Source organism: Ammodytes marinus (assembly GCF_949987685.1).
Source record: "Ammodytes marinus genome assembly, chromosome: 11".
Lineage (NCBI taxonomy): Eukaryota > Metazoa > Chordata > Actinopteri > Uranoscopiformes > Ammodytidae > Ammodytes > Ammodytes marinus.
The window spans coordinates 12,500,779-12,519,568 of NC_137215.1; the positions used below are offsets into that span (position 1 = coordinate 12,500,779).

At 41.2% G+C, this 18,790-nt stretch overlaps 1 protein-coding gene across 2 annotated transcripts; it reads right to left on the reverse strand.

Moving 5' to 3' along the window:
• Positions 1-41: 41 nt before the first annotated feature.
• On the reverse strand, positions 42-17,846 carry desi2 (desumoylating isopeptidase 2). 2 transcript variants are annotated; one of them, XM_080037048.1, is made up of 5 exons: positions 17,725-17,846; positions 6,819-6,891; positions 6,528-6,621; positions 3,148-3,289; positions 42-326 (listed from the first exon to the last, which is right to left on the reverse strand). In XM_080037048.1, the coding sequence occupies exons 1-5, from the start codon at positions 17,770-17,772 to the stop codon at positions 45-47; spliced, it is 639 nt and encodes a 212-aa protein (XP_079893174.1). In that variant the 5' UTR covers positions 17,773-17,846; the 3' UTR covers positions 42-44. The 2 variants fall into 2 exon arrangements, with proteins under 2 accessions (XP_079893174.1, XP_079893175.1); XM_080037049.1 differs by lacking the exon at positions 17,725-17,846 and adding an exon at positions 17,282-17,333.
• Between the last annotated feature and the right edge of the window lie 944 nt (positions 17,847-18,790).

Sequence of the window (18,790 nt, forward strand, 5' to 3'; positions counted from 1 at the left end):
GGCCCATATCCCCCTCCCCCCCTTCCATGCAGACCTGGCAGCGTCTACCGGCGCGGCTGGTGGCGGGAGTGCCTTGGCAGGGAGGAGGGACTGGAGGATGAGGTGGGCGAGCAGGGAGACATGGAGGCCAGAGATGCTGAGGCGGCTGCGTCCTCTGCCTCCTCCAGCTCCCCTCCTCCACCACCGTGTAGCTCCTGGCTGACGCTGGACTGCAGGGCGGCCGGGGTCAGCCACTCTTTGGGCAGACAGCTCTGGAGGAACGGCACGCACGAGCTGAAGTAGGCCAGCCGGTTGACCCAGCGGGGGATCTCCCTGCCACACAGGATCTGAGTACAGAGGAGCGAAGGACAGAGAGACAGGTTTGGTAAGTTGTTACTATAACAGCTTTTTTACAGTTGTATCCCCATTTCAAATGGCAAATGGATTTATATTGCAATTGGCCTCAGTCACCCATTCACACACACACACACACACGCACACACGCACACACACACACACGCATGATAGATTGTAAAAATTATTTGTTTCTAATGACAGTAAAAAAAAATTTGTTAATAAAGCAACTTGCAAGAAGGCTTTAATGTGCTATAAGTCTAAATGAATGTCTTTGTTTATTTCATCTCTGTGCAGATTTTCCTTTTGCTTTGTTCAGCTAGCCAAAATGTTTGAATGATCTATTATCTTTTACTTCTTCCTGGTTTGGTTTTGTAGGTCAAAACATATCAGAGGGGGTAATCAGATACTTTGAGTATGGAATTTACATCCTGGCTGCCATTTCCTGACTTTTCTCTGTCTTAAACAAACATAAAAAAAACAAAGAATAGTAGGCCTCCGTGGTATGAATTCATCTACTGTAACTAACCAACTGCTTGGACTGGGATCTTTAGTGTGTCTCACCTCCTTTACCTGAACAGACTAGCATGCAGACACAGGCAGCAACACTATCCTACTATCATCACTTAGCTCTGTCAGCGCTATTACGACATTTTGGGAACAGCGGTTTCCCGGAGAGACGCAGTGTTTCCCAGTCAAAGGGCTTAATTGCACTTTTGTCAAGACATCTACCAAAGCTGCTGAAAAGGCTGCCTTTTATAATGCATGAGGAGACAGAGATGGTGGATTTGCTTCAAACCACAAAAATTTGCATGTTTGTGCCACGCCATATGGCGCCAACAGTCAATACTAGATGTGTGTTGTACACTTTGTTTACGCTGCGTAGTGGTGATAACGGTATTGTTTGAATTGTTTTTTTTTCTCTTCATCAGTTGTTGTACTTTGATGTATTTGCATTGTATATTGTGTATGTATTGTTGTTTTTGCTTTGCATTTGTTTGACTCAATATCATTGCAAATGAGGGTCACCCCTCAATTGATCTCTCGAGTATAAATAAAGGTCAAATGAAATAGTATTTGCCTTTGACAAATAATACCATAGAACGGTATGACGGAAAATAATAGTGGGTGTTGAAACATCGACTTTTTCAAACCGTGGTATACCTTGAAACTGGATACCGGCCCATGCCTACGCTGCAGCAACCTGTTTTTTAGATTTCCCAGCAAACAAGAATTGCTCACCTCCTTCAGAAAAGAGGAGTGTGTTTTAACAGGAAGGAACAAAGACTTTCCAAAAGGCAAATCACTCTGCCTTGCCCTAAATCATGACTGTGCATATGATGTCACAGATGAGCACTGCCTAAACTAGTTAGAGTAAGCTTACACTGGAATGAGAGGGACAGCCAATCCAAAATAATCGTCTGGTGTAGTGTTGGGCTGACATAAAAATGACACTGCGGTCATGTGTTTTACACTTACAAAAGAAGCTTTCAGATGATACCAACATAAGCAGTTTCTGGCAGATCTACAGGTTTTTTTAGGGAGACACAAGTATTGATTGAATAAAAATAACTGACTAGCAGGGAAGAGAAAGTGGAGGCAAATAAAAAGGAAAACATATCTTTTTAAACCCTTCCTCCATACAGGCCTCCTAAGCCTGCATTTATGGATTTGTTTATGGCCACTTGGGGGCGGTGTAACAAGATGTACCATGTACACAATATTTACAATTTAGCACCTTATAAAGCTGATCGGTCAAACACTTATTGTTTATTACTGTTGAATCGTTCTTTAAATATTTCTATTGCCTTTTCTTAGTCTAACCACTCTTTATATAAAGAAAGAATAAAGAAAGTTTTAAACAAAGATTCATTTGGTACTGACCACCGTCAATTTTTGCCTTTCTTTTAGTTCAGTTTTGGTCTCCATAACACCTGAGAAAGATATATATCTCTTTCTCTACAACCATGTCAGGTAGTGGACATTTCAGGTTCAGTTTAGCAAGAGGACACTTGGACATGTGGACGGGAGGAGCTTGGAATCAAACCAACAACCAACTGGTGATCAGTAGGCAATCGCTCTGCAGCCTGCCACTGTCGACATCTTGAATGAACAAAAGCGCTAAGATTGCAGATAATCTACTTACAAAACGAGACAGAGCCCAAGTGTTAATGTTGATTTTATGGTGATGCTTGATCTTACAACAGTCAACAACCGTTCATGTTTCTTCTCTGTCTCTCTTAACATACACTTTTCGTATCAACCAGGTCACAGTAAACATAAGAATCAAATCTCAAGGGCAGGACTGCTTCCCTACGGCACCTACTGGGTGTATTATATTGACATGATGCCTTTGTATCCAAGTATGTGTGAATGTTAGAATATTTTTTAATTTTTTAGAGAATTAGTATTAGTGTATGTTTAGTGTGTGTGTATGTGTATGTGTGTGTGTGTGTGTGTGTGTGTGTGTGTGTGTGTGTATGTGTGTGTGTGGTGTGTGTGTGCGTTTGCCAGCTGGCTCTGCATGTCCGGGCTTGTATCAGTGTGTCTTAATCCCCATCTCAGCGCTAACTGTAAGACTCCCTGCTCATTACTCACACCAGGATAAGCCGATGCAAAGTACACAAACACACACACACACACGCGCGTAGTTCAAGCGCTTACACTCATCAGGAAACACAAAATCAGACAAAGAATGGTTATTTAAATGAGCATGTTTTTTTCTTACTTGCACCTCATGTCAGATTCAGTTTAACATCTGAAAATGGTGCATTGCTGCGGTGTGTGTGTGTGTGTGTGTGTGTGTGTACATACCTCTGACAGTGCTGAGGAGAAGTGGTTGCAGTTCTTGTGCATTAGGTGGTAAGCGTTGCCTTTGTACTCCTTCCCCATCTCCTCCACGATCCGTTCCACATCCTCCTCTGTGAAGTCTGTGCTGCCCAACACTATGGCTTCTCTGCAGAGACAAGACGAGTGGGGAAAGGGGGTTACTATCTTACTATTACTCACCGAAGAAACATCATGAGAGGCTTCCAGGCATTTTGTTTAAAGCCTCTCTTGCACAATCAATGGGCATCATTCCAGCGTTACACTGCAATCCATATTAGAGCTAAAATGGTATAATGGCTAGAACAAGTCTAAATTGTCTCATAAAATGAAGTTACCAAATCTATTCAATGTTGTGGCAACTTTTCACCTCGATTCCCCCCGGTTGGCGGAACATCTTGAACACTTCATTCGTTTGGCATTTGGTAAAGAGACATTGCGAAGGCTGATGTGGTGGCATTCGTACCAGATGATCCATACTTATGGTGTAGCCATGGAGACAGTGTGTGTGTGTGTGTGTGGGGGGGGGGGGGGGTGTGGCGTGCGTGCGTGCGTCTGTGCCTGTGTGTGTGTGCTGAGTCTGTCTAAAGCCACAGGGCAGATCATCTAGAGCAGAAGTAACACACAGCAGCACAGTAGCTCTGGGTGGACAGATACACGCACATACAAACACAGACCCTGGGCATTGAACTGAGTGGGTGCTCTACCATCTCCACTAACAACACAGATTCTATTTGAACTGCAATAAAAAATAAAATAAAAAATTAAATGTCCCAATGGGCTAAATCAGTGAAGCTGAATCAACTTATTTTCAGCACGAAACCTTTGATTTTCTGAAATAACATGGTTGAGTTCCACAGGCCTAAAGATCATGAAACGTCTTATTTTACCATCTCAAGCACTTCTATGCAAGATCAGAAAATATTTAAAACAAACACTGTACAAAAGACTGCAGTCCATTACAACACCACAAACCAAAGCCTTTATAATGGACAATGTGGGAATGCTGTATTGGCATGCATAATAACATGCTCAATCTTCTCCGTTTTCTCACTGTCTCCTTCTCTGCCCGAGAAAAGTCAACTGCTGCGAACCATGAGGAGGGGGAAAAAAAGTGTGAAATCCTAAAATATCTGTCACATGCTTTGCTCTCTCTACTTTCCACCTGTGTAATTTGATTGAAATGGCTGGGTCTTTTGGTAACCACCGAGAGCTCTCAATACAGGAAGAAAGCAGCTCTCTTGACACTGGATGGATACACAGAATAGGCCTGGAATGCCTGGGCGTGCATAGAACACATCAATGATTGGCAAACTAGAAACTGATTATTTGACCTACTGGTCCTGTTTATTTGAGTGGGTAACTGATGACCCAAACACCAACAAAAGACACAGGTGCTTGGCTTCAAAATGTCTATGTTAAATCCTAGCTGAGGTGACTTACAGACAGGGCTGGTTTACCTGCCAGCAGTTCACGACTGGATAGAAACTAGGATAGGCAGGAAACCGGAGACCACGATTACACGCACTGAGGTGAACTTGTTTCTTGTCATCACAATGCATGCCATGGTTCCACTATAAGGCCAGCAGTTTATTTTAAGGTGTGTATTTAATGTCCATTTAACAAATAGTCAGACGGACAGTGGTGGAAATGAACTTATTTAGACCTCCAGTTTTTTCAGTTTGAGTCCGACTTTCGGAATGATCTTAGCTCAGTTATTTCAACTGCATCCAATCGTCCTGGCCTATGCGCGTCACCATCTTGTCAGAATTTTACTCTGCCTCATTTCCTCTAACCGAAAAAGGGCAATGATGTGACATCGGGGGGAGGGCGATACGCCCATATGCTAGCTGTCACTCAAGAGTTTGTGCCCCTAATTATTCATAGATTTTAACCTCCAATAGAATAAAAACTAGCCTGGTAGAAAAAAAATCACCCCCCTCTGTATCGTCATGGAGATATGACCTAAACCTACAGACTACAATGTTGTACCAGGCCTTAAATAGGTTTAATAATGCTGTGAAAACAGCATATTTAACATGGGAGTCAAAGAGAAATTGCTCTGTTTTGAAACCTGCCCTTAGTGGCCATTCGCTGAACTGCAATTTGTGTCACTTCAGTATTGGATGCTGGTAGGACTCACTGTGGTTGGGGCTACTACTAATACATCTTATTTTTTTAACTCTCTCTCTATGCTGCAGATTTGTAGATGTAAAACCCCCATTACAAACCCAGTTATATGTATACAGGTAAATAAATCAGCATTCTACAGGAGACATCCAGCTGGGGAAATCGTCTGATCTCCTACTCTGATCAGAGAATACAACTTTTCTAGACGTAAACAAAATCACCATGCTCGAGAAAGGAGACTGTAATAAGGTAACTTTGGCGCATTTAAACAAACTGACGAGTTTAGTGGAGGACTAAATGACAGATTATCTTGCTGGCTCACTGATCATAGAGCTAATAAGCTGACAGTAACTATCTTCTGAACTGTTAAAGCTTGTCTGTTAGGGGTGCCTTTAGCTCAGTTGGTAAGGCGTCCCCCTCCTGGGCCGGGCCAGCAGCAGACCCGGGTTCGATTCCCACCCGCGGTCGTTCTCTGCATGTCACTCCCCTCTCTGCCCCATTTCACCTCTGTCTCTCTGCACTATCAATAAAAAAAGCATAAAAATGCCCAAAAAATATCTTAAAAAAAAAAAAAAAAAAAGCTTGTCTGTTAACTGACTGGTCGGACAATGAATAGTTAACTTTGAATAAATCCAGAGCGGGTGAATTACAAACAGAGTGGCTGGTTAATTTCCTAGCTAACGGCTAATGGCTAATGAAGTGAAACACACCTCAACAGACACAGACTCACTGTAAAAGAGACTGACTAGCTCGATATCTGACTATCTCACCGGCTTGTTGCGAGCTGTCTGACCAGCTACTCACAGACTGGATGTTGGATGCACATCTGGGACTGCCACTCCCAAGAAAAATTCAAAACTAAAAATAGCAGCTTTATCGGCTTCAGAGGTAAACAAAGCCCAAAACAACTAAGAAAAAATCCTTACAAACTAAACTTCCCTTATAGAGGAAACAAAAGTTTAACAAATTACAGATGTCTTACCTAAACTCCTGTTTCAAAACAGGCGAAAAGTATACAACTGGCAAACAAACAGAAAAGGTACTCTCCCTCCTACTTTACTGCTTTGCCCGTGCTCCTTAGTAAAAATTTACATTAACAGTGCTATTTACAAGTTGCAAAAGTCTTACACCAATGTTTTTGTCTAAGAAGAGTAAACTCTTACTTTCACAACATTTAGCTGATCAAGTACACAAACACACAGAGCTAAATGTCGGGGACACCAGTTAGAAAAACTTACTTGAACTTAAAAGTGTCGCCGAGTTCTGTTGCATCACCTGGTGTAATCTCAAAGATCCCTGAGAATGGGTACGGGTGTCCGCCATAGGCAAACTCTAAATACATACACACACAAAACAAGAAAACACATGTTTTTTTGGGTTCCAACCATTCTCGTGCAGAGCGTCTCTCTCTTCTAAATAATAATTGTAAATAGTTTTTAGCCAGACATGCGTGGAGGGGAACACAGTATCACAACATCCACAGGGAGTCAGCTGATATACGGTGGTGTCATATTTCTGGGTAATCTTACCTCTTCCATATATCTCAATCCCTGAGTGGAAGACCCCGATGCCCATAGTGCTGGTAAACTCGTTGATCCAGTACTGAAGATAGAGAAGAGACAAAGTTAATTATGATGATATGCACAAACATTTTAAATAGACAATATAAAAGGCTCCCCTTAGAAACATATAATAAGTATCTACACAAAATTAATGATAATTGGTGCTTTAAGATCTCTGTATCGACCAGGGGCCGTATTCACAAAACATTTTAAGGCTAAGAGTAGGTCCTAACATGCTGATTTAGGAGTAACTCTCAAAAATAAGGGGCGTTTCACTCCTAATTTTAGGACTCCTAACTTTTTAAGATAAGTGTAATTCACAAAGCATTTTAGCGCTAAAACTAGCTCCTAAATCTATAAAAAGCTAGGAATCCTCGAGAGGACTCCTAAGTCACTAAGAGTAAATCACAGACAACCATTTGATGGTGTTTGAGAGATTTAATGCTAGTGAGCTTTATAAAAGGTACCTTTAATAGCTGTAAGGGTTTAATGATCTTAGGAAAGCTATATTTAGAAAGTATACACATTTATATTTATTATATTTATATAAAAAAATATTTATTAAGTTCCTTTTCCTCCAGTTGCTTTGGGTTTACGATGCACTGAAAGTTACTGTTGGTGTCACGTTTGGGTTTAATTTCCTACTGGAGTAGGCCTATATGTGGCGCTTCGCAGCATCTCCTCCGTTCCACAGGTCCGCTACTGTATAGTTGCGCATCTCGCCTTTTTCCTTCCTCATGCACTTTACGATTTTGCCGGCTGTTGTTTCTAAATTGTGAATTTCCTGGTTTGTCGCTGTCTGACTATTGCTGCATAGTCCGCCATTGAGAGAAATAGTGAGAGTGCATGGCGTGCAGCTGTTCAATGAGGATATTTTTTCCGATTCAAATCATTGTAAAATTTAAAATGAATAGACCTATGTGGCACTATTGTAGGTTAATTGTGAACAAATGTGTGGGAAACCCTGCAGTATCTTGGTTTCATGTTAAACCAGTGTCACTTGTCATTAATTGTATATAAAAACTCTTTACTTTAATACAGCGACACGATATGGATATCTCCCACAGTGTTTCCATCATAAATTCACTCTTAGCTCTCATTCCCTCTCAGCCAATCACTGTGGGCATAGAAGGTATGAACATGACATCATCCATAGCAACAGGGTCAACACCGCCCTCTAGTCTTAGCTAAGGAGTCCCTCCCATTCCTTAGTAAAAGTTGGTCTTATCAGCTTTGTGAATAGGTTTTAAGAAATTACTCCTTACTAAGAACTTTTAGTGCTCCTTAGGAGTACTCTTAGCGCTAAGATAAAATGTTTTGTGAATACGGCCCCAGATCTCTTACACACACACAAACAAACTCTTAAGGACAATCCCACATACAAACACAAGAGCACACACAATAAACAATAACCACAGCCGTAGTGATTTCTGACATCACCGTCCATCTTTTCATTAATGTAACTGTGTAACATCCTGCGGCTACAGGGTGGTTGGCCCGGCTGTCGCTAGGCAGAGTTCACTGGTGTGAAAAATGTATTTGATCACAGAGGACTTGAGCAGGGGTATGTGGTAGGGAAGCATGATTTGACATGTAAGGGGGCTGAATATAGTAACTTAGTAAATCCAACTTACATTTCTCCCAAATCACACAAACAATATTCCACGTGAGCAGTGTTGGGCTCAGCTGACTTTTTACTCAAGCTGCTGCACACAAACAAAAAGGGTCAGGCCCCTGTCCAATGTTTGACAAACTCTCTGATAATCCATTTTAGTGCAAAACTCTAAACTGTGGGAAGGAGCAAGGTGGCAAGCAGTGCCATAGCTAATAATAATTGTCATCATTGGCTGTGTGTATCTTAAATCGTTAAGAGACCCATATGAATTAAAGGCAAATAAAGTTATTTATATTGTGTGAACACATGAAAAATAACTTGTTTGAACAAGATAACACACTTATTTACACAAGATAAACAACTTGTCTGCACAAGATAAAACCTTGTTTACATAAGATGAATAAGGAGAAGAACATTTTCTAACCAAACCAATGACATATGACATGTTTCTTTGCTTTCTTTTGTTGCAAAACAGGTGCAACATCATGTGGAGTTGGTACCATGTACTGCACTCATGCATAGTATTCAATATTCAGAAACCACTTGCAAAGAAACGTGTGTATGAAGCAGCCTGATAACAGCCTGATAACCACAGTGAGCTATTTAAATGCTATTCTCATATATCCTGTCTACTGTTATGTAAATGTGGTATGTAGCGGCACACAATCAGCGGTGGCAGAGCTGGGGGCCTTCGCAGCACATTTGGATTGCAAATGGTGCCGTCTACATGGTGTCTCTAACAGCTTAAACACAAAATGTGATCATTAAAAAGGTAGCAAGGATACTGTATTAGCCTCTAGATGTCTGCATTACATGAGAGAGCAGTAATTAGTGGGTTAAAGAAACATTTATTTCCCTGAGCATTCTTTATCTTTTACTCAATAAGATCAGGGCACAGTGACTTGAGTTTTCACTGCTTGTTGCACATAATGTCAGGTAATAACAAACACATACAACTGTATTCACGAAGGAGCAGTGATGCGAGTTGAGTGAATGGGAAAACTTTGACCTCTGCAATGTGTTTTTAAATTAATAATACAACATAAGTTAAATCCATAACATCAAACTTAACCTTCCTGGAAGATTCCTACTTCCTGGAGAAAAAAAAACAGGGTAGGGCTGGGCGTTATGGGCTAAAATCAATATCTCAATATTTTTTTACTATATCTCGATACACAATATACATCTCGATATATTTCAAATCTCCTCTAGAGCACATCCTAATTCCTAATTCTAATTTATTTTTTGCATAACATCACACCAGTAATATGATTTAAATAGTCCCTGCAAAATGTGTCTGCACTAACGATGCATTAGGCTACATGAAACAACATCTTGTTTATATTCTTTAGTGCTTTCTATTGGAACAATTTGAAACTTGCACATGGCAAAGAGTTTGCACATTGTATTGATTATTCCACATCCTTCCACTCCCATACAATAGATCCAGCATTATTTGATTTGGAAACAGTTTTTTCCATCTTCTGTTAATCTGTAAACTGAGAACACTAATTATGACTCATTACAACCACTTACTAATTGTTTATCACCAGCCACACTTTAAATGCAGAACAGGTTTTGCTCCATAATAGTAGTCTATGTTTTATTTTATAAAAAATACTCGCAAATGTAGCCTACTTTACATAGACTTTTAGTTAATAAACGGTGTGCACCTCCCTTGGTGCTGACATGGACCTATTATAAGAGGCTGCCCGTAATAAATGTGATGCCGTGGTTGTGTGACGTTGGACCAAAAACTCTCCGTGAAGTCGGAGTAATCCGCCCCCGGCGCTCGTTCGCCTTCCTCTCATAAGGACCAGGCTCTGTACAGCGGCCGCTTATGCTGTCAAGCGCCCGCCTCCCCCGTTCTTTCGCCTGTGTAGCCACTAGCCTTCCTCTCATAAGGACCAGGGCAGGTTGTGCTGTGTACATCGGCCGCTAATGCTGTCATGTGCGCCCGCCTCCCCCGGTCGTTCGCCTGTGTAGCCTTCTTCTCATAAGCATGGACCTACAGGGGGCGCCCTTGGCTCAGTTGGTAGGGCGTCCCCCCCATGGGCCTCGGCCAGCAGCGGACCCGGGTTCGATTCCAGCCCGTGGTCGTTCTCTGCATGTCGCTCCCCTCTCTGCCCCATTTCGACTCTGTCTCTGCACTGTCAATAAAAAGCATATCTTAAGAAGCATGGACCTACAAAAAAGGTCCATGCTATGAACGACGGCCACCATCGCCGTCATACGCGTCCCCCTCCACCCGCTCGTTCGGCTGTCATAAGAGCACAAGAGCCCTCGTCTTTTTTTCTCCCCCTCTCGTTTTCACATAGCGATAAAAGTAAACACACACAGGGCGCACTGCAGACTACGTCACAGGTGCGCGCCCAGGAGACTCTGGTTGGGAGGGGGGAGTGAGTGAGTTGCCAATGCATGTGAGTCTGTGAGGCAGAGAGCCACAGGAAAGAGCGAGAGAAGCGAACACCAGCGAGTTTGCCGGTGGCGGCTAAAAAAAACACATTACGTGCCAATTTGTATTCGATGGTCGCGATAGGGTCATTTTATACATCCCGTGGAGAACATCTCGCGATACATCGCATATATTCGATATATCGCCCAGCCCTAAAACAGGGCCTTTTCAGTGGTGACGTCATGCTGCACTAGAGGGAGTAACTGAAATATCCAAGCAATAGGATGAGGTCATCAATCACTTTTTGACAACCCCCTCAAACACCTCAAATTGCCTCTCTCTCTCTCTACACAATAACATCCCATTGGTTTATACTTATGACTGACCCCTCAATGAACTGTTTCAGCATTAAAAACATTTAGGAAGTAATGACATTGTTTCAGTGGAGCTTTAAAGGGTTTTCATCTGTTTTTACTTTGCTGCAGCACCCATTTGTGTGATATGCATTTACTACTCTTGAGTTATAAAACATACTAATAGACTTACAAGTGCAGTTTACCGTTATTTTTACTGCTAACACTGATTGCCGCACTTTATTCACCGCATCCAATTGAATTGCGGGATTTTCTGTAATTCATTCATTTCTAATGTTATATCTATTTTTTTAAACTAAAGTTAATATATTTGTTGGGAAATACATAGTGTGTATCTATCTATCTATCTATCTATCTATCTATCTATCTATCTATCTATCTATCTTTTTGAGAAGATATTTGATTTTGAGAAATAAACGCAGCACATTCTAGACAACATTAGACTGCTGAGCCAAGATGTTTTTTCTGGTGCAACACAATGTTCCAGACAGCAGAGTACCTCGCTTTCCTGACCTACATAATGCTGAAATGTTGCACAAATATGCTACTGCTTTTGGCTTTACTTTAAAGCAGGGAAATCCCTTTCCAGGTGCAGTTAATTGGACTTCAAGCCCAAATAAGCTAGTGCTTGTTATTTCAGGGTGTGTACCTTTATGGAAACCTAGATAGTATATATACATCATACGTTATCAACAATCCCAGGAGGATCAACATTTAGTTCAAACACTACAATAGCATTACGTCTTATTAAAACTGACAATTGCAGGGTTTTCCCAAAAGCGTGATTTTTTTTATATCAGTTGATCTCATCATAAGAATTTAAAATAACTGAAGTAACATTTCTGAAATCCTGTTCGTATCAGTTTTGCAGTTGTTTCTCTGTGCCCAGGAATAAAACCCATCAGCGTCTAAAGCAGCAGGCTCTGACAGACTCAAGAGAAGCCTTTGCTGCTATAGTCAGCAGGCATTACAGAATCTACTGAGAAGTTTAGAAACCTAAAAAAAAAAGCTTAGACACTCTAAGCTTTTCCGTAATGCCTACATTCTCTATTTGGGTCTTTTCCTAACAGTGGAGAACTTTACGTTGATCCTGTCCACAAAACTGAAAACTAGAACTCTAAAACAGAATTAGACGCTACCATAAATAAATAAAAGACTACTACTGTATATACAAGGGGAAAACTTTACACATGAATATAATCTTATTCTGATGTTGCACTTCCACTTAATCCCTGAAGCAGAGTGTCACAGAGATGCTCAAACATGTCATTGCGAAAAGCAGCCGCAGGATCAGTCTACGTGTGTGTGTGTGTGTGTGTGTGTGTGTGTGTGTGTGTGTGTGTGTGTGTGTGTGTGTGTGTGTGTGTGTGTGTGTGTGTGTGTGTGTGTGGTGGGGGAAATATTTTAAGTTAGCTAATCTGCTACTCCCCCCTCTGTGGTGAAATAAGACCTCATTACATCAAAGCTCGTTAAAACCTGCCTCCTTCATAGAGAGCAGAGCAGACAGTTGTCTGTGTCTTTATGAATGAATCAAAAGACAGCAGAGGGGAGGGAGTGAACGAGTGATGGATGAATGCAGTGGAACTGGGTTCTGCAGCTAATGCCTGTATATTTAATCAGCCCATTTTCCATACGCTGACTGAAACAAAACTGAAAACACAAATTGAGGGAAGGAAATGGTTGCCAGCCACAAGCCGAATTCTCGTACATTCTAGCTGCTCAGCAATGAAAGACTGACTGCCCATAAATTATACCTTTACAAAGTTTAGAATGTTCAGGTTTCAGGTCACATTGTTGGAAAACGTGTCAACTCCAATGCTGACAGCTTTGAATTGGATTGCATTCAACTGTATAATTGTAGCAAATAAAGCATTTAGTCTGCCGCCTACAATGGTGTAATGCAACTGGAGATATTGAAGGGATAACAACCTGAGCATAAATATAATAGCAGCACAGTGTAATATATATATACTACCTATACCATAACCTAACCTAGTGTACTGTTTGAGCTTCAAGTTAACATCTGTGTTTCTGTATTATTCAAAATTGATGACATTGAATAACATTTTGTCATCATGATATTTACTGGCAGTGACTGATGTGGTGTCCCAGATATATCACTGCTGCTACCACTACTACTTCACCCTCTGTACACTCTTGACTGATTTACCTTGGAAGCTAGACGTTACAGAAGAAGGACTTGTCAACCCTAATTGATCCATAGCAGTATCCAGTATCCACATCTAAAACACTGCAGTCGAAGACAAAACAACACGTCTCTGGTGAGTATCCAGCTACGTGACGCTAAACCAAACTAATCCCCCCTCACACTAACACACACACACACGCTGGCAGACACCCTACACCACCACCTTGCTGGCTGGCAGGTGGTGGTGGTGTGCAGATAATGCCATCTCATTAGAGGTAGCGCACAAAGGCACTCAGAGCTGGCCAGGAAATCCACTTAGCAGAGAGATGGGAGCAGGAGGGTGGGGAAGACCGGACAGAATGGGAACCTGTGGAAGAGAAAGGGTGGGTGGGTGGGAGGTCTGTACACAGATCTTCCTGAAAGTCACGTGACTGCCATTGATCTACAAACGGAAAGAGGACACAAGTATGTCCTTTCATCAGCTCATTGAGTAAATGCTCAATGAGCATTCTAGGGAGTCAGATTCACATCTTTTTTGGTTTGTTTATATTACTTAAAAGAACAGAAACGTATGAATTGTGATTTAATGGTTACATGATGCCTCAATCATTCCTGTGACTACTTAACTTCATATTTAGCATACAGGCCAGAGACCAATCAATTTGTCAAAATGCAAATAGTGACTCAGTTTTACAAAACTATTGCTCAGCTACAAAATGCCCCAAAGAGTCAGTAAGCAAATCTTCCAGCACAGTTTGCAGTAATTTATCTACAGGTGAAACTCGAAAAATTAGAATATCGTGCAAAAGTTCATTTATTTCAGTAATTCAACTTTATAGGTGAAAATAATATCTTATACAGACTCATTACATGCAAAGTAAGATATGTGAAGCCTTTATTTTTTATAATTGTGATTATTATGGCTTACAGTTTATAAAAACCCCAAATTCAAAATCTCAGAAAATTAGAATATTACATAAAATCAATAAAAAAAGGATTTTAAATACAGACATGTCGGCCCTCTAGAAAGTATAATCATGCATATGTACTAAGTACTTGGTTTGGGCCCCTTTTGCATGAATTATTGCCTAAATGCGGCGTGGCATGGATGCTATCAGCCTGTGGCACTGCTGAGGTGTTATGGAAGCCCAGGTTGCTTGATGTGGCCTTCAGCTCGTCTGTATTGTTGGGTCTGGTGTGTATCATCTTCCTCTTGACAATAGTCCATAGTTTCTCTATAGAGTTCAGGTCAGAAGAGTTGTCTGGCCATTCATGCACAGTAATACCATGGTCAGTCAACCAGTTACCAATGGTTTATGGTACCGTGGGCAGGTGCCAAGTCTAGCTGGAAATGGAAATTGTCATCTCCATAATGCTTGTCAACAGACAGAAGCATGAAGTGCTCTAAAATCTTCTGGTAGATGGCTGTGGTGACTTTGGACTTGATAACACAGTGGACCAACAGCAGCAGATGACATGATACCTCAAATCATCACTGATCCAAATTAAATGTTGCGTTTCATTTGGAAATCAAGGTTCCACAGTCTAGAGGAAGAGTGGAGGGGCACAAAATCCAAGGGGCTTGAACACCACTGTCAAGTTTCAACAGTCAGTGATGATTTGAGGCACCATGTCATCTGATGGTGTTGGTCCACTGTGTTATCAAGTCCAAAGTCACCACAGCTGTCTACCAGGATATTTTAGAGCACTTCATATTTCCTGTCTGTTGACAAGCTTTATGGAGATGCTGAATTACTTTTTCCAGCTAGACTTGACACCTGTCCACAGTGCCAAAACCACAAGTAACTGGTTGACTGACCATGGTATTACTGTGTTGATTGGCCAGACAACTCTCCTGACCTGAACCCAATAGAGAAACTATGGACTATTGTCAAGAGGAAGATGATACACACCAGACCCAACAATACAGACGAGCTGAAGGCCACTATCAAAGCAACCTGGGCTTCCATAACACCTCAGCAGTGCCACAGACTGATAGCATCCATGCCACACCGCATTTAGGCAATCATTTGTGCAAAAGGGGCCCAAACCAAGTACTTAGTACATATGCATGATTATACTTTCTAGAGGGCCGACATTTCTGTATTTAAAATCCTTTTTTTATTGATTTTATGTAATATTCTAATTTTCTGATATTTTGAATTTGGGGTTTTCATAAGCTGTAAGCCATAATAATCACAATTATAACAAATAAAGGCTTGAAATATCTCACTTTGAATGTAATGAGTCTATATAATATATTAGTTTCACCATTTAGGTTGAATTACTGAAATAAATGAACTTTTGCACGATATTCTAATTTTTCGAGTTTCAAACTGAACGGTTGGTCACTTTTCCTGCACTCCTCAGGTCAGAGCAGCCTGATCCACAGACAGGGGAAGTGTTTTAGGAAAGGAATGAAATGGACCATGGCCATCGACTCATTGTTTTCAATGACGCTGCTGCAAAGAAGTCATGTTGTCTAGTCAAAATGTTCACACACACACACATAAAACTAACACGAAAAACTATATACATGCGTGGGGGTCAGTCTGGATGCACAAGCACAAACCACTACATTTCTTTAGTAAGTCAAGTGCACACTCATTCTGTCTCTCTCACACACACACACACACACACACACACACACACACACACACACACGCACACACACACGCACACACGCACGCACACACGCACACTCACATAGTCATTTAGGCGCAAAAAATGAAAAACAAATGTCGTTAGTTAGAGAAGAAAACCCTAAGAATGAATCAATGAACAGAAAGCACAATAGTGCACATGGTAACTGAAGCAAGCTACCCATGTGTGTATGTAGCTTCCCCACTTAAATGGAAGTGAAACGGCGAGAAAAGCTCTTGAGAATCTACTGAGAAGAAACAAAGTTGGACTGCAAGACAAGTCAGGTGGAGAACAGGAGGAAGTGAAAGAGAGAGGGGGAGGAGAGAAGAAAAAAGGGTACGAGGAAATGACAATGATAGAAGGAAGAAAGAAAGACAGTAAACGTACGTATCAAGTCCTAGTTTCACACAGTGTGTTGTGCTACTAATGTGTGCTATACTGCTTTATTCAACAAGAAAACATATTTTTTTTTATCAGACTCTCAAAGGCCTCTGTTATGTTCATTCACATAATAACAGGATCGAACCTTCTGACCTCAGGCCTGTGATGATGATCATCTATTGAGCATCAAAGAGAGCACAACAGCAGTAAATCAGGTTAAAAGGAGGGTGTATAACAGGCGCAGGAGACAAAGTAAAGTGGACCTGCATATTGAGTCTTGCTTTTACAGTTATGGGTGTGGAAAAGGAGACAAAAACCAGTGAATGTATTTGAAAGCCTCGTCAACCTACTGTATGTGGCCGGTTGCAGTACATCCAATTATCCCGAATCGCAGCCTCTTCCTGTTAGAGAACCCCTAACAAGGGCCTTTCCTATTTTTTTTTTAAAGGGGTGATATGTCCACGACAGGGGATCCATATCAAATCAATCAATGGTTCATCAACACATCAGTCAATCTCCATCCCCCCTCCCCGCTGACTCACTCTTGCACAGTGACAGCACAGTGACTCAAATTTAACCGCTGTCTCATTGTGCAACAAAGAGACATGTTCTTTCATCATGAGCAAACTGAAATCCTTAAGAAACAAGACTGTGGTTTGTTCAGACAGACACAGGGTGAATGAATGAAAAGGGAACACTTGTGGAATTTGGCTTTGCGTCTCAATTTCTTAGTTGTGTGTGTGTCACTATTCTGTTTTGACAACAGCAGCAAAGAATAGTCCAAATAAAGACCAATTTTTGGGAAACCAATATTGTCATTATAAGGCCTATGCGTAAAGTAAAGTGGTGTTTGTGTTTCTTTATGAGCTTTACCTTGCCTCAATTGAAAACACGATGTCTTCTGGTGATGTGGAGGAGTAGGCCTGTGTTGCAAACTTTTTGCAGTTGATTCTGTCAGTAGGCTATTTGTTTTGCTTGAAAAAACGAAGGAAGAAGAAGTGAACACAATCATGAAGGTGATAGAATGATTTGTGTTTGTGTTATGAATGTATCCCGATTCGTTGAGTGGTTGATAATCATTTGACAAAGATCTCGACTCTTTAACTTTCATCTTTGCTTTTACTTTGATATCCTCTCAAACGCAACATATTATTTTATTGTATTTATTATTATTAGAGTGGGGCTCTGTTGTGTGTACTGGCAAAATTAAAACAGAAATTAAACATTAGCTAACATTTAGCTAAAGTAGTTATCAAACATTCATCTTTTTCTGGCTCTCGTAGCCTATTAACCCAATATCTATCATTTCTACTCACCATATCATAGACGTTTAGGATGATCGGCTCGTTTGCCATCACTGGCATCAGGAGTTCCACCCCGCTACGTCCCTTCTTCTCTGCGGGTCTTCCTATGCCTCACACCCCCCTATCCCTCTCTCTCTCTCTCCCCCCTCCAGAAAATGGAACTCCCTCTTCACGACAGATGATCAGCTCGATGATTCAAGCGGCGTCGAATATAACTAGCTCCGAGGATGTCTTTATTTGTACCGTCCAACATCTGCCCAGCTTTGTCCCTCCTTGTCACGGACAGATGAGCCTCTCTCTAGACCCGCTCAGCTACCACCGTTTTCGGAGTGAAAAAGCGGACTTTACAGCGGTAATGGTGTCGTCTGGGGGGCGTACTCGCGCGGAAAAATCGCAAATTCATTTCTCCTGACGAATTATTCCATAAAATGACATAATGCTGAGATATAAAAAAAGCATTATTAGCTGGCTAACGGTAGCAGCGCTTGAGCTCACACTGGCAGGAATGATGCGACTGCTGGGAGGAGAAAACTGGACGGTGAGAGTGGGTGGCGTGCGCGAGCGGAACGTAACGAAGAATGCTTACGGGATTGATCAACCTCGGTGCTCTGGAATTATGGGTAATGTTGTTCTCAAAAGTATGTGGACCCTGGGACTGTTTTTAATGGTTTGGACCAGATCCAGTTCAGGGAATTGACATTAAAGCTGAAATAATTAGTCCATTACTCCATTAGGCTATTTGCTCCACAGAAAATTCATTAAATTGTAACCCTCAGTGACAATTTTAATAATCAAATCATAATTTGAGTAATTTCTTCAAGGATGCATTTGGTTGTGGCCTCTCGTGTAAATGTTTATTTACATTTTCTGGTTTTAAAGCTTAGTCTTAACACCTTTGGGCTGTTTGGAAAAACAAACTAGTTGAATAAGTCAACTAGGGCTTCTGGAAAAATGTTCTCCCCTATTGTTTTCTAATATTTTAAGCACCAAATGAGTAATTGATTATTTCATAGAAGGGATCATTAGTTGAAGTCATATGATCATTGTGATGTCAGCGTTATTACAACTTTGCTTTTAA